This window comes from Entamoeba invadens (assembly GCF_000330505.1).
Source record: "Entamoeba invadens IP1 unplaced genomic scaffold scaff_1105074726357, whole genome shotgun sequence".
In the NCBI taxonomy this organism is placed as follows: Eukaryota; Evosea; order Mastigamoebida; family Endamoebidae; genus Entamoeba; species Entamoeba invadens.
Window position 1 is genome coordinate 306,218 of NW_004443615.1, and position 14,249 is coordinate 320,466.

The 14,249-nt window shown below is 36.9% G+C and overlaps 8 protein-coding genes across 8 annotated transcripts; 4 read left to right on the forward strand and 4 right to left on the reverse strand.

Moving 5' to 3' along the window:
- Nucleotides 1–259: 259 nt before the first annotated feature.
- On the forward strand, nucleotides 260–1,603 carry EIN_371110 (tubulin beta chain, putative; the record flags this gene model as incomplete). Its single annotated transcript, XM_004259432.1, has 1 exon — nucleotides 260–1,603. One exon carries the CDS (start codon nucleotides 260–262, stop codon nucleotides 1,601–1,603), a length of 1,344 nt encoding a protein of 447 aa, XP_004259480.1.
- Nucleotides 1,604–1,685: 82 nt separating this feature from the next.
- On the reverse strand, nucleotides 1,686–2,561 carry EIN_371120 (hypothetical protein; the record flags this gene model as incomplete). The annotated part of the gene is made up of 2 exons (XM_004259433.1): nucleotides 1,686–1,983; nucleotides 2,035–2,561. The coding sequence occupies 2 exons, from the start codon at nucleotides 2,559–2,561 to the stop codon at nucleotides 1,686–1,688; spliced, it is 825 nt and encodes a 274-aa protein (XP_004259481.1).
- Nucleotides 2,562–2,717: 156 nt separating this feature from the next.
- EIN_371130 (eukaryotic translation initiation factor 1A, Y-chromosomal, putative) lies at nucleotides 2,718–3,233 on the reverse strand (the record flags this gene model as incomplete). The annotated part of the gene is made up of 1 exon (XM_004259434.1): nucleotides 2,718–3,233. The coding sequence occupies one exon, from the start codon at nucleotides 3,231–3,233 to the stop codon at nucleotides 2,718–2,720; it is 516 nt and encodes a 171-aa protein (XP_004259482.1).
- Nucleotides 3,234–3,409: 176 nt separating this feature from the next.
- Nucleotides 3,410–5,894, reverse strand: EIN_371140 (Rho/RAC guanine nucleotide exchange factor, putative; the record flags this gene model as incomplete). The annotated part of the gene is made up of 3 exons (XM_004259435.1): nucleotides 3,410–5,130; nucleotides 5,223–5,475; nucleotides 5,607–5,894. 3 exons carry the CDS (start codon nucleotides 5,892–5,894, stop codon nucleotides 3,410–3,412), a joined length of 2,262 nt encoding a protein of 753 aa, XP_004259483.1.
- A 632-nt stretch (nucleotides 5,895–6,526) lies between these two features.
- On the reverse strand, nucleotides 6,527–9,070 carry EIN_371150 (synaptojanin, putative; the record flags this gene model as incomplete). Its single annotated transcript, XM_004259436.1, has 1 exon — nucleotides 6,527–9,070. One exon carries the CDS (start codon nucleotides 9,068–9,070, stop codon nucleotides 6,527–6,529), a length of 2,544 nt encoding a protein of 847 aa, XP_004259484.1.
- A 1,465-nt stretch (nucleotides 9,071–10,535) lies between these two features.
- On the forward strand, nucleotides 10,536–11,213 carry EIN_371160 (hypothetical protein; the record flags this gene model as incomplete). Its single annotated transcript, XM_004259437.1, has 1 exon — nucleotides 10,536–11,213. One exon carries the CDS (start codon nucleotides 10,536–10,538, stop codon nucleotides 11,211–11,213), a length of 678 nt encoding a protein of 225 aa, XP_004259485.1.
- Nucleotides 11,214–12,081: 868 nt separating this feature from the next.
- Nucleotides 12,082–13,425, forward strand: EIN_371170 (hypothetical protein; the record flags this gene model as incomplete). The annotated part of the gene is made up of 1 exon (XM_004259438.1): nucleotides 12,082–13,425. The coding sequence occupies one exon, from the start codon at nucleotides 12,082–12,084 to the stop codon at nucleotides 13,423–13,425; it is 1,344 nt and encodes a 447-aa protein (XP_004259486.1).
- Nucleotides 13,426–13,593: 168 nt separating this feature from the next.
- Nucleotides 13,594–14,249, forward strand: EIN_371180 (hypothetical protein; the record flags this gene model as incomplete). The annotated part of the gene is made up of 2 exons (XM_004259439.1): nucleotides 13,594–13,854; nucleotides 13,936–14,249. Coding segments are annotated over 2 exons (575 nt in total), but the record flags the coding sequence as incomplete, so codon positions are not given.

Sequence of the window (14,249 nt, forward strand, 5' to 3'; positions counted from 1 at the left end):
TTTCAAGTGTTTTTTTTTACTGTACTATATTTTATAGTTTCATTTATAAATATTTTATGGTTTTGGCATATTAATTAAAAACTACAATAGACAAGTTATAACAAGTATAAATATTGTGGATGCAATGTACTATATAGTATAATATTATTACCATGGAAGTATTGTATCTCATTTTCATGACAAAACAACGTTTTAGAGTAAGGGTGATTGAAAGACAGAACGAACGAAAATAAGAGGAGGGGAAAAAAGAGAAAGGTAAATGCGTGAAATAATTTCATTGCAGATTGGACAGTGCGGAAACCAAGTCGGAGAAAAGTTTTGGGACCTTGTGAATGAAGAACACAACATCTCACCAGTCGGAGAGTTTACGGGGACGCCAATTGAACAACAAAGACTCTCAGTCTACTACACTGAGAGTTCAACTAAAAGGTACGTCCCTAGAACTACCAACGTGGATCTTGAACCAGGTACTATTAATGCTTTGAAAGTGGGAAAACTTGGTGGGTTATTCCGCCCAGACTCTTTTGTATGTGGCAAAAATGGGGCTGGTAACAACTGGGGAAAGGGACACTACACTGATGGATTGGAGCTATGCGAAAGAGTGATGGAATTTGTAAGAAAAGAAGCAGAGGCGTGCGACTGTTTACAAGGATTTCAGATCACACATTCACTTGGAGGAGGTACTGGTTCGGGGCTCGGAACGTTGATACAATCGAAGCTCCGCGAAGAGTATTTCGACAAAGTGATTTCGACATTCAGTGTGATGCCTTCACCAACTATCAGTGAAACAGTAGTGGAACCTTACAACTGCATGTTGTCGTTGCACAGCCTCTTGGAATCGGCTGGTGTATCATTCTGTTTTGATAACGAGGCGCTCAACACAATAGCGAAAAACATCACAAACAAAGAAAAGCCGTCGTATGAAAACTTAAACTGCATTGTGGCGTCTGTCATGTCTGGGATCACCTGTTCGTTGAGGTTTCCAGGACAGCTAAACCAAGACCTCAGAAAGCTGTACGTCAACATGATCCCATACACGAGGTTGAGATTTTTGACTTCTTCGATTGCTCCTGTTGCGAGTGCTCTCGAAATGGAATACCAAAGCCTTTCGGTGTCCGAAATCATCCCCCAGCTCTTTGAAAGGAAAAATATGATGGTTGATTTCAACCCACAGAACGGCAGATATTTGACTGCGTCATGTATCATGAGAGGAAACGTCTCCACTCACGACGTTGAGGAAAACCTTTTCTTACTCAGAGAAAAGAACACTGATGTGTTTTGCCCGTGGATCCCAAATAACGTCCAGCTCGCCGTGTGCGACGTCCCGCCAAAGAAACTGAAAGTTTCTGGTACACTCATCTCGAACTCCACTGGAATGGTCGACCTATTTGATCGCATCTACAAACAGTTCGTTGCGATGTTTACCCGAAAAGCTTTTGTTTACTTATACACAGAAGAGGGTATGGAGGAGTCTGAATTTTTGGAGGCAGGAAGTGACATAGCCGACCTAATAAAAGAGTACAAACAGTACCATTCTGCTGAACCACAGATCGACCAGACTATACAGGACAACACATCCATTGCGTCACAACCTTCTTTTTAGTGTGTTATTATGTGTCTTTGTGTTTGTGATAATTATAATTATACTAGTTTGAATACAATAAAATGATAAAGATAATAAAGTATCAGTGAGGTTGTATGAATGGGTTGAACTGTGTTCTTTCCTTTTGTGGTGTGAAGTACTTTGCTTTCAGCATTCCAACATCCTCTTTGCACGTTTCAAACACGTCTTTGAACGCCCCCTCGGCCTTTCCGAATGCCTCACAAATTTTGTCAAGCGGATCTATTTGTTCGACGACCTTCATCACAAGCACGGTTAAAAGCACACTTGCCTGGGATTCTCTAGTTCCCAAAATCCCTTTGTAATTACTCTCGACAAATGAATATAAGTTTCTTGCCAATTTTGGTTCGACCAAGAGTGTTCTATATTATCAATGACCATCCACACAATTTAACAATTGAAAAAGAACAAACTTTAGTGTTGTAAGAAGATAAACGTGTTCATGTTTTACAGTCTCACTCTGTTCAATTTCTTTCATCACTGATTCGAACAACTTGACATTTCCGATCGAGTAGTTGACTGCTTTTTGGATGTTATTTAACTTGACATTAACTAAGCACATTTCCATCGCAAAAGTGTTCGAAATAGCGCTCAGTTTGTTCCTTTGACAGAGTTCAAATATCTCCTCAAGCGCCTTTTCTTTCTCTTTGTCGATTGGTGTATTTTTGATTGCTAAGAGTGGGTTGACCTCCTCTTCAGTCACTGCCTCTTTTTTGGCCGTCAGTATTTTCACGTAGAAGTCGACTAACCCATAAAACGCGTTCAAGTCCTTTTCTTGAGATAAGAGGGTACACCCGTCTGTGATAATTGACAGTCCATGAGTGGGAGATCTTCTAACATATCTTGAATAAAGCGATTTGTACTGCATCAAAGCCTCATACAATTTCCCCTCTTTCACATTTTGGTGTAAAGTATCAAAGATCTTGTCGAGTGCGTTCATTCTCTTTATTTACAGTTCCTCTCTTTATACCTATTTCCTTATTATAATAATAATAATAATTATAAATATATATTTAATAGTATAGTTTACAAATGCCACACTACAACTATGTTCTAATTCATTACAACTCCAAATAACAAGAAGAACACTGAAAAATTAAAGATCATCAAGGGTATATACTCGGTTTTGTGGTGGTGGCAAATCGTCTTGACTGTCTTCATCGTCGTCCTCCTTTTCTTCATCATCAAAATCGCCCGCATCACTATCGTCAGAGACTTTGTCTCCAACACCAAAACGGATATTTACATCTTTCTTTTGGCCAACCTCTTCTGTCTGCAGTCTCTCGGGGAGTTCTTTATATTTCTTCAATTGGATGACCTCGTCCGCATTATACTTTTTGATGACATCCGCTTTATCCTCCTCATATTCTCTCAACGATACTAACACAACATCTCCTACTGATATCCACACCTTGCGTTGCATTTGTCCTCTAATATGGCACAACCGTTGTTTCCCATCAAAACAGTAAGCTTCGATACGTCGATTCCCTAAGATCCTAGTGACTTGTGCATACACTTGTCCCACTTCTTTAAATTCTAATTCACGCCCTTCGGAGCTCATCCCACCTCTTCGGCCTCCTCTCTTTCCTCCTTTTCCTTTTGCTCGTGGCATCCTCTGATTTTCCAGTTATTTTGTAGTCCACCAAATTGCTCCAAACCCTTTTTACTTCTCTTTTTGAGTCTTGCAATTATACTATATGATTATAGTACTTTTACTACCATTTTATTATTCCTTCAGCCCGTGCTGGGCATCTTGAAACTCTTCTACTTTTGAAATTCAATTACAAATCACCAGAGGCCGGACTTCTGCTTTTCTGATTGTTGCCGCCATGACTTCCACTCCTTGAACATTTTGAAGTCCGCGTCGAAGAGTTCAACAAAGTCTTCGTCGGAGAGGTGGAAGACCAGATCGTCTTTATCGATACCGTCGGGGTGTTTTTCCAATTCTGTGAAGGAATAGATATCCATGCCGAGTGTATTTTTCAGACGATGTCCATCAATGATCTCTGCTGGACCTTTCTGTCTTAACATAGTTCGTGTCAAGTCATTGTTCCCTCCATTCTTCGATAACTTGAGTGTTGAGTCTGCTACAGATGCTTTTCGTTCTTTTTTGTTAGCTTGTGGTGTGCTAGTAGTGACAACAGGAGTGCTTGAGAGTGATGGCTTTGATGAGATAGTAAGTGAGAAGACGTCTGAATTCCGGTCTTTTTTCACACACTTTTTGTCGGAGTCTTCGAAGGATTCTGGAATACAAGACGCCCTCGAAACTAATTTCTGTTGTGCTGGTCCTTTGACAATAACAGTGACAAAAGGAAGTTGGTCATTAGTGAGTGGCGTGTCACGTCGATTATAGACACCAATTTTCGAGTTGTTATCTTTCAACCGTTTCATCAATTCCGTCTCGACGTCGACATCTCTTTGAATGAAGACGTCGGCTTCACTCTTATTCTTAATTTCATTCTTACGAGTCTCTTCCGCTGTTATTGGGAGGGACGCCACCATCTTATTCATCTCTTGCGCATTGTTCTTGCGGAGTATCCCCTCAACCATTTTAATCACCCCAAAGTCGCGACTTAACTTGCACCCAATCAGTTTCACCTTCGTCTTCTTCCCCACACGAATCTTAAACGCATCTTTTCGGGAATTACATGGCAAGAGGACAATTCGATTCATTGGAAATGCGTATTTAATGACGTCGTTAGTTGCTATATAGAGATATGTGTTCGTCATGATAAGCACTACTTTCGTGGTTTTATGTTTCAAGTCACATTCGTAGTAGATCTCTTCATTCACTAAATCAGTGAATTTGCCATGTTTGTATTTGTCTAAGACGTTCACCGGTTTCCTCGCATTGTCCGCCTTCGTTTTGTTCTCGTTGATCTCCGTCGTTACTGTCTTGACTAATGTGATCATTTCTTTTAATAAAGCATAGTCGGGGTGCGTCTCCCACGTTCTTTTTAACAGCTCATTCAACAGTAAGACGTACCTTGGAAGTCTCTGGACGGGCATAATCAAATACGACGACACGTCTTTCCCATTCTGCTTCTCTTCGTCTAACGCATCTTTCACACAGTCAATGCACATGATCTCTTCAACTCTTTTCAATGATAACGAGTAGTTATTCATATATATGGTATACACTTCCTTAACTCCTTCTATTTGCTTGTAGACGGATATCCATGCAGTGTTGGGCGCTAAGTCTTTCGTCGCCTTTTTCAGTGACTCGCAGAAGCCTTTGTTAAACGCATAGATCTTCTCTAAATCACTGAAGATGACTTCTACGGTATCGGTCTTTAACACGCCACGCTTCACATAGTTCTCGATGATATGGACGTATTTGTCCATGCCTTCTCGTAAGTACCGGACATAGTCCTCTTCTGTTTTCACCATCTCTTGCGTCACTTTCAATCGAAACGCACTCTTCTTCTTTAATGCGTTCATTTCATTCTTTGCAAAAAAGCGTCTGAAGTATGCCTGTGCCTTCGAAATAGTCTTTTCAAAGTCCTCCACTAGTCATGAGTCAACTAGTTCTCTCTAATACTATTTTATTTCTATATAATAATGAGTTGGAATGACTTTCTAATAAATATGAAAAACAAACTATTAAATTCCTTATTAGTCGACATTAAGTATGTTAAAGTACGACGGAAGACTTCATCAGAGACTCGTACCTTCCCCGCAAGAACAAACTTTTGTGACAATTTGAGCTGTTCTTGGATCACATTAATCTCTTCAGCACTTGGCATATTCGACTTGACCTCAGAAATTTTCACTTCAGGAAATGGTTTGATGTCGTACTGTTTAAAGCACTCGGTGACAAAGAGGAAAATGCATTCGACGACTTTCACGATGTTCTATTTGTTATTTTAAATATAATAATAGAATAGTATAATTATTATAATTGTTCTATATATATTTATAACTACCAAATATAGTAAATATATAAAAAATAGATACTATACTTGTGGTACTCTAAGCAACAAACGCCTTGAACGAAGTCGTCATATATAATTTGTCTTAAAAGAGGGACGTGCATCTCTTTGCAGACTTGAATGAACATGTTTAAGTTTTCGATTTGTTTGTACGTGTGTTTCGAGTCGTGAATGAAAGGGATAAGGTCGTCGTCGATCATTTTAGTGACAAAGCACAAGACAGTTCCGCTCTTTAATGACTTGCAGAGGTCCGGGTCGATCCCAACACCAACCATCGATTCGATCCATCGCACCAGCATCATTTTCTTTTGCAGAAAGCCGAGCAACAATTCGTCGTCCATGACTTGAATTTCGAGCTCAAGTTGTCTTTTTTTTCTCTGATTAATTAATAGAACTATTAGAAAAGTGGCTAATGGTTACTCTTCTAATAAGCCACAGAAATTGGTGTTTTGTGTTGTGCTATTAATGGAATTTGAATTCGGTTCATTGACATTTTTCTTCGCGTCGGATCCATTTTATTGGTTCATTTATAGTTAAATGAGTTAGATCTGAGATTAAGTATTATAATAGTATCCCTTTCTATTTAATTAATAAACAACCAAAGTAACTTGGAAACTACTTCATTCAATCTCAGGTCGACTAAAACTATACGGAAACTATTATCGCAAGTAACTCTAATTAAAAAAAGTAATGAAAATGTTTATTTTATTTGACTGATTCGATTCAAAGAGCTACCTGTTTTTTTATGCTATTAATTTATGAGAAAATTATTAGAAAATTAATGGTAATTTATTAGAATTTTATTAAAATTTTATTAGAAATTTATTAAAAATTTAATAAAGTTTTATTAGAATTTATAGAAAATGTTTCAGAATTCTGTGCTATTAAAATGAATGAACAAGAAATAGTAAAAAGAACTATACTTGATATAAATAAAAAAATCGGACTGTTGGTAAGTCTTTGTTGCTTTGAATTAGATTTCCGTGTTAAATATGTTCTTCAGAAACTTGATGAATGGGGCTATTTTAACACCTTTATAGCACCGGAACATATGAGGTGCAAATCGAGTGACTAAGGTGTCTGGCTCTTCCCCAAGGATCTTAAGTTTCTTGATGAAAGACACGATGTAACAAAACAAGTGTCTGTACTCATCTGGTATAACAAATCTAATAGTTTTGAATATGTCTGCCTCGGTTAAGTTATTGTTATCTGTCATATCATAAAAAGAGAGTGGGTGGTGGAGTGCCGACAAGAATGTGAGTAGTCCGTCACAGAACAATTGAATTGGTCCTTTATCAAAATTCGATTCCGTGTTCAAAGCATACACCAAATTCCTGAGTTGGTCTTCTGAATAGACTTTTGGCATCGTTTCCACAAAGCAATTCATTTGGTAATTCTTAATAATATAATCTGTCAGCCTATAGATCTCTTTTGGTACCCAAAATGGGAGTTTATTATATAACACACTCTTATTAGGTTGTCCTACAATAGGCCGAGGTAATCGATTTAGTGACTCGAGACGCATCCCGAAGATACAAGGAGGTGTTTTCACTATGACTGTCATCGGGACTTCGAGACTTTTGTCGTCGCCAAATTGGAAGACAACCTTTTTCAGTAACATGTTTCTGTCTTGGTACATCCAAGCGTATTGCAGTTGGATGTAGATTTGAACGGTAACAACAACAACATCTTTCCCTTCAAAAATGTCGATAACTCCATCACACGATTGAATAGAAAGCCAGTCGTTTTGATACACCCCATCAACACTATCTTTAACACTGTATTTCACTGTAAATTTCCCAACATTCCGTATTGTGGTCTTCACTGTGTACGACTTAAATAACTCGACACCTTCGACAGTCAATATGTTGGGTTCTACAATCACTTTTGGCACTTTAATTCTCTCATACTTCTCAGCAACCCTTTTCAAATAAGTTTCAACAATGCGCTTCTTGTCTTTGTCGACTTCTTGTAAGTCTGCGTTGAGCACACACGACACGGGTTTGTGGTCGCTTTGATAGAGTTCGTGGCTTGTGTATTTCACGACTTCGACGTGATGGCGATTTTCAGTCTTCCACAGGATTCTATCGCACCACGACGGGATCCTATTGTCAACGTATTCCCCCGACCCAATCACTATTTTAAACGTCGGATCGAATGTTATTGGCGCTTCAGAGAAGTTACTGAAGACTTCTTTTCGTTGAATAGATTGTAACAGTTGATCGTGTTTAATCAGTTTATTCATCTTCTTTGCCTTCAAATTCTTCCTCACGTCGAAGTCGGTCATTTCCACTCTGTAATTCAAATCGCCTTCCCAGAAGACAATGTCATGGTCTAATAGATTCACTTTCATTTTCTCCTTCTTAATGTCCGAATAATATGTGATCCTCATTTTCGCGATTTCGTTCCAGTCTTGATTTCTCTTCTCCCAAAAGTGTTGATGAGCAGCCAAATGACTCACAACAAAGCAAACAGTTGAGTCGTAGATTTTCATGCGATACGCAACACCTCCTTTATTCGCTAATTTGCCACTCATCGCACCAACTCGAGTATCTTCATACCCAACTTCGGTGATCTTTCCTTCCATTTCTGTATTAAAAAAGACGTACTGGACGACTCCGCATAATTGGTAATACCCCAACTTCTTATACATTTTGGGTCCTCGATTGATTGAAGCTAAGATCAAATTCTCCCACATGATCGACTTCTCAGAGTACTTCTTCCCCGTAATGATCGCGTCGATTTTCATTTCAAGTTCTTGTAACCCACACACTATTATATCAGGCTCGTCGTCGACGCCTTGTGTCCACTTGTTAACTTCATCGATGTTGAATACACATTGATTCACATTCCACGTACACATAAGTACTTTAATGCGCTTTGCAGTGGCATAATATGGTAAGTTGTTGAGCATATTTGTTTTCAGCCACATCTCTTTGTCAGTGAAATAAGAAGTGATGTCATTGTATAACACCATATTCGACGCGATGTACTCTCGACTCGGTTCGTGTTCACTTTCGATCCACCTCTTTGGTGCAATGGGATTAAAAAAAGTGTTCTGTGTCTCGATAGTGAAGTCCAATTCCCTTTGTGGTGTTGTGACGGGTGATGGACTTTCAATCTCGACGTCTTCGACTTTCCTTTGTTTCAGAAATGATCTTCTGCCGACGTCGTCTATATCATGTAACGCAGATCGACTGCCAAGTAAGATTCTTCTTGTTTCCGGTTGTGGTTCTAATTGCACTGTAGCCCGATTTTTCCTTTTACTTCCACCCCACTGCATTTTTCTTGGTGTTGTTTCTGAAGGACTTAATGAGGACTCGTGTTCCCGTGGAGATATTTGTTTCTCATTGTCTTCTTCTGGAAGTTTGGGTGAGGAGAAGATACGACGTCTATCTGCACCTATGATCGTTGCTGGTCGATTATTGGTACGACACTCTTTACTAAAAAATAAAGGCTTGTCTACAGACTTCTCTTGTTTTGAGATATCTGGCGATGGGTGTGGAGTCACAGACATACAAAGTGCTTTCTTATTTTTATTTACTTTATTTAACTTAATTCTTTTGAAAGTTAATCTGCTTCATAAAAGTACTGAAAATATTATACTTGTATAGTTCTTTGTATTATTTATTTTAATTTATTGTTCGTATTTTGTACTTAATTAGCAATTTTGTTTTCTTTTGTTTTCTATGATCTTATAGTGGAGGAAATCAACCTTCTTATTGTTATTTGTATAATTTATTGAATTAAGTTTATAAGTTCATTATTTACATTTTTTTTTCGTTGTAACATATCTTAATAGTATTTTAAAATGTAACATTCTTTCAATCCGGTTGTCCCGATGATTTTCGTTTTTTTGGTCAATAAAAATTTTTTACTTAACAAAAAACTCCATTTCCTAAAAAGTGAAAAACTATTTATTACGATATTTTATTATAAATTTACTATAAAAAATGTATTTGTAAAAAACAGACATGTTTTTTTGCACTTCGATATTTTTAAGATAGAAAAAGACGATAAAACTTGATAATTAAGCGATGTTGCCATAGTATTCTAAAGTTATAGTAGTCGTTATAAACCATAATTATAGTTTGCATATTATAAATTATGGTACATAAAACTGATACAAAATCGGAATAGATTCTACTTGTCTTTTGTTAATAAAACAACATTTTTGGTTAATAATTTAAAATGGTTAAATAAATATATAAATAAAGAATTTGTTTTACGTGTAATCAAAAAAAACTCAAAAATTTTATACACATCTAATGTAAGCAATACAACATTACAATGACTCCATGATTAAATAGTCGATAACACTTAAATATATAATACAAAGTGTTATTATTTTTTGTAGACTGTAATACTTTTTTATAGTTTATTTCTTTTATAAATTATAAAAGTATTATATCAAATAACAAGTAAACTATTGACTTAAACTTTAAAGAGCCACCTTTTTTTTCAAGAATCTATTAATTGAAATAACTAACTATTAAATGACTAAATAAATCATTAATTAAGTTTATAAGAGTCAATCAATAGACTTCAATGAAGAGAGCCACTTCTTTTTTTTATGAATTTTTTACTTCCCTACATCCCTGTAATTGAGATGTTATAATAAAAAATATTAAAATTTAATTAGAAGTACAATGATGTATTGATAGGCGAAGTAATTTAGTCAATTTTCCCACAAATTTTCACGCAATTCTTCCAATATCAAGTCACTTCAATTTGACTCTTTAAAAACTCTTTTTCTAGGAATTTGGTTATATAAGTGAAAAACTTGAAAAAGCATTCAAAATGTTTTCGAGACACTCCAGACTGGAATACGAACAAAGACTTTCCAACAGTTTGTTATACCATTCAACATACTATATAAATCTTTAGTAATATTATATTTTTATTATTATTAATACGAAGGTATTAATTTACTGAGCTCAATACGAACATTCCCGGAGTGCCAATATATGTGCAAAATAGTGATGGACCAATTCAGGATAATGCAACAACTTCAAGTTGAGTGTAAATTCCTTCCCGAGATATGTGTCATCATGACACGTGAGATGGAACTCTTTGAACCAAAATTAGCAACAGCTGAGCGGGAGTGTCAGATCTTATTTGAGATGGAGAAGGACAAAGATTATATAGCCGAAGGTATCTTATCCCGTGAAGGGTATACATTATCACCAAGTCATTGTGAAGGTCTATGTATTGATATCCCAAGAGGAAGCACATCAGACAACGTCAAAGTTTGCTTATGGAATCGACACAGTGCCACCAACCAATTGTTCCAATTCATCCCTTATAGAAATCAAGCACATCCTTCTTGTTTCCTCATTCAAAACTTGAATTCAGGAAAGTACCTTGGCGTCCAAAAAGGAAAGACTAAAGCTGGGTCTTTTATCATGCAAACCAATGACGATGTATCACTCGCTGATAACCACTGGACTCTTCAACCAACGGGAAATGGAAAATTCTGTATCCAATCCGCTCACTCCGAATTAACTCTGGACGTCTATGAAGGCGGAAAGAAACCGGGGTCGGAGTTGTGCCTTTGGCACAACAAGAAACAGCTAAATCAACAGTTCTCACTCCAAAGATCCCCAGACGAAATGGCATCCACCAAGGCAAGAAGAAACATCGCCGAAAAGTCATTTTGAGGTAATTCATTTTTCAGTTAAGATCACTTTGACGTATTCATAATTAACCCGTCATGGTATGACTGGTCATTTGCAAGTTTGAATAATCCCGATTCTGTACGTCCTATTGTACTGTCAACGGAAGTATAAAATTATTATAAAATTGCTATAATTTTACTATATTAAGCTATAGTATATATATAGTTTTTTAACTTATGTAACCAATTATTTAGTGAAGTGTTTTATTTGAAGAATGAAAAAGACAAAAATTGGTAACTTCTAACGTGTTTTGTCGGGACCAACAGGAATGTCAAATTCATTTATGCCAGTTTTTCACAAACAAGAATAGTGTATTATACATATAGTATAATTTGTTAAATATGACTTATACAGTATTATTTCTGAATTGAGATGTTGTTGAAAGAATCCAAAAATAGCCATCAACTTCCCGATAAATTCAAGTCAAATATACTAACAACAAGAGAATTAGAAGGAAGTGTTTTACAAAGATATAATGATTATCAAAGGTAGAGAAGTGAAGAGAACAGTATTTTTATATTGCCGATGTGTTATTGAGTTTTGCCGAACGAGAGAATAGCCTGAATAATTTCTTAAAACACCTGCAATTCAAGCTTTAACAATCATTTGATATTATTTGAGTTACCAAACAACTCAAATATGAAGAAAAACGACTTGAAGAAATGACAAATTACTTTAATGAACTCATTCCAAGTATTTAGAGTCTTAAAAAGGCATAATAGATCCCCACCAACCAAATAAGTCCACAAGTAAAATGCTGCCGAAAACCAATGAAGTCATCGATAGAACTCGGCGAACAAACAAAAAAAAACGTCCAACTAAATAATGAAACTGAAAAAGACCAAATCCAATGGATAATGTTAGGGCTGGATGGCTAGTGAAACAAGGGGGAAGTTGGAAGAGTTGGAAAAAGCGCTGGTGTGTCTTAACACCGACGGGGATGATATTTTATTTTAAAGATAAAAAGGATGTGAACAGCTTAGGGTGTGTTGATGTGAATTCTGCGTCGGAGGTCTTAGTTGAAGATGAGAAGAAAAAAAATTGCTTTGGGATAGTGACACCCAATCGTACTTTTTTCATGGCTGCAGAGTCCTCAGAAGAGCGGGACAATTGGATCCAAAGTGTTTCTCGTTTTCTGAAAACAAAGACGGGGACTACACAACCTTCCAAAGCTGAAGGTCAACCGCAAGCCGTTGTAGATGGACAAGGGCAGAAAAAGAAGACGGTTGATGACTTTGAAATGCTATCATTAATAGGAAAGGGGTCTTTTGGTAAAGTGATGCAAGTGAAAGAGAAGGAGACTGGGAAAGTTTATGCGATGAAGATCTTGAATAAGTCGCATATTATTGATAATAATGAAGTCGAACATACAATGGCAGAGAAGAGTGTGTTATCCAAATCTAAGAATCCATTTTTGATGCAAATGCACTACTCCTTCCAAACTGGTGATAAGTTATACTTCATTCTCGACTTTGTCAATGGCGGGGAACTGTTCTCTCATTTACAACGGGAGCACCGGTTCTCTATTGAACGAACGCGATTTTATGCTGCGGAGTTATTAATTGGATTGAAATATCTTCATGATGCGGGGATTGTATACCGTGACTTGAAGCCTGAAAACATCTTATTAACAGACGACGGTCATATTTGTATTACCGACTTTGGACTGTGTAAAGAAGGGTTGACTGATAAAGACCAAACAAATACATTCTGTGGAACACCGGAATACTTAGCGCCAGAAATCTTGTTGGGGAATGGATATGGCTTTGCTGTTGATTGGTGGAGTTATGGCACTTTAATCTATGAAATGTTATTGGGACTGCCACCCTTCTTTGATAATGACGTCCAAACGATGTATCAGAAAATAGTCTCGGACGACGTTCGATTCCCGAAAAACACGCCGCCGGCTATTAAAGATTTTGTCGCCGCGTTACTCCAGAAAGACCCAACAGATCGGTTGACCGACCCGGATGTGATGATGAAGCATCCCTTCTTTAAAAACATGGACTTCGACTTAGTGCTTGCAAAAAAGATCAAACCGCCATTCATACCAAACGTGACAAGTAAAGATGACACTGCAATGATCTCGGAGGAATTCTTGGAAGAGACACAAGACGCTATTAATGAGGAGAAACAATCTGTTCCGAGGAATGGAGGAGTCGACTTCTCGGGGTTTACATACGTCAGTAAGTAAATTATTGCCTTTCAGTTGTTTATAATTCGATTCTCTAATATACTTTCTTTCATAACATCGATATACTACTCTTTGATTCTTGTGTTGGTCTATATTAGATCTTTTATAAGTTATGAACTATTACTTTCTAATTTAATGATCTAATGGGAATAAAGAACTAAATAAGTCATGACAACTCCACGAGAACTCCACGACAGAGACTTTTTCAAATTTGTGGAGAACGAGGAATACTTCGTTGAGGACTTTGGCGATGGCGAAATCTTTTATAACCGAGTCGCGTTAAAAAATGACAGTGAAATGGGTGTCATCAAAATCACATTGTCCACTGAAAACACTCAAGAACAAATCAATGAGATGATTGAGAGACTTAAAGCACTTATAGGAGTACCGGGGATATTACCTATAGTCGAATCAACATTTGGGATTTGTGTTTGTTATCATATAAATTATAAATATATTGTTGATATATTATTAATATGAATAATTATCTATGTAATATATAACTCATAGGATAACTTACTTCAAATATGGATATTGGTCAACCCATTCATCCCTATCAAATTCGAAGACTACTGTTCCCGTGAAATGTCACGAGAAGACGAAATGACCTTTCTGTCCGCTAATTTGTTTGACATTGCAAGTTCGTTGGAGACTAACACATTTCCTTTGGCGCTAAATAAGTCATCTCTGATATTATCAAGAGACCCCGCGTCTCCATTTCCTAAACTCTACTTGTCACCAGTCGCATATTTATTACCATTTGTTGATGCGGAAATAGAAATGAATACATTACCCATTTTTGCTGACTTCATTCAGATGATTTG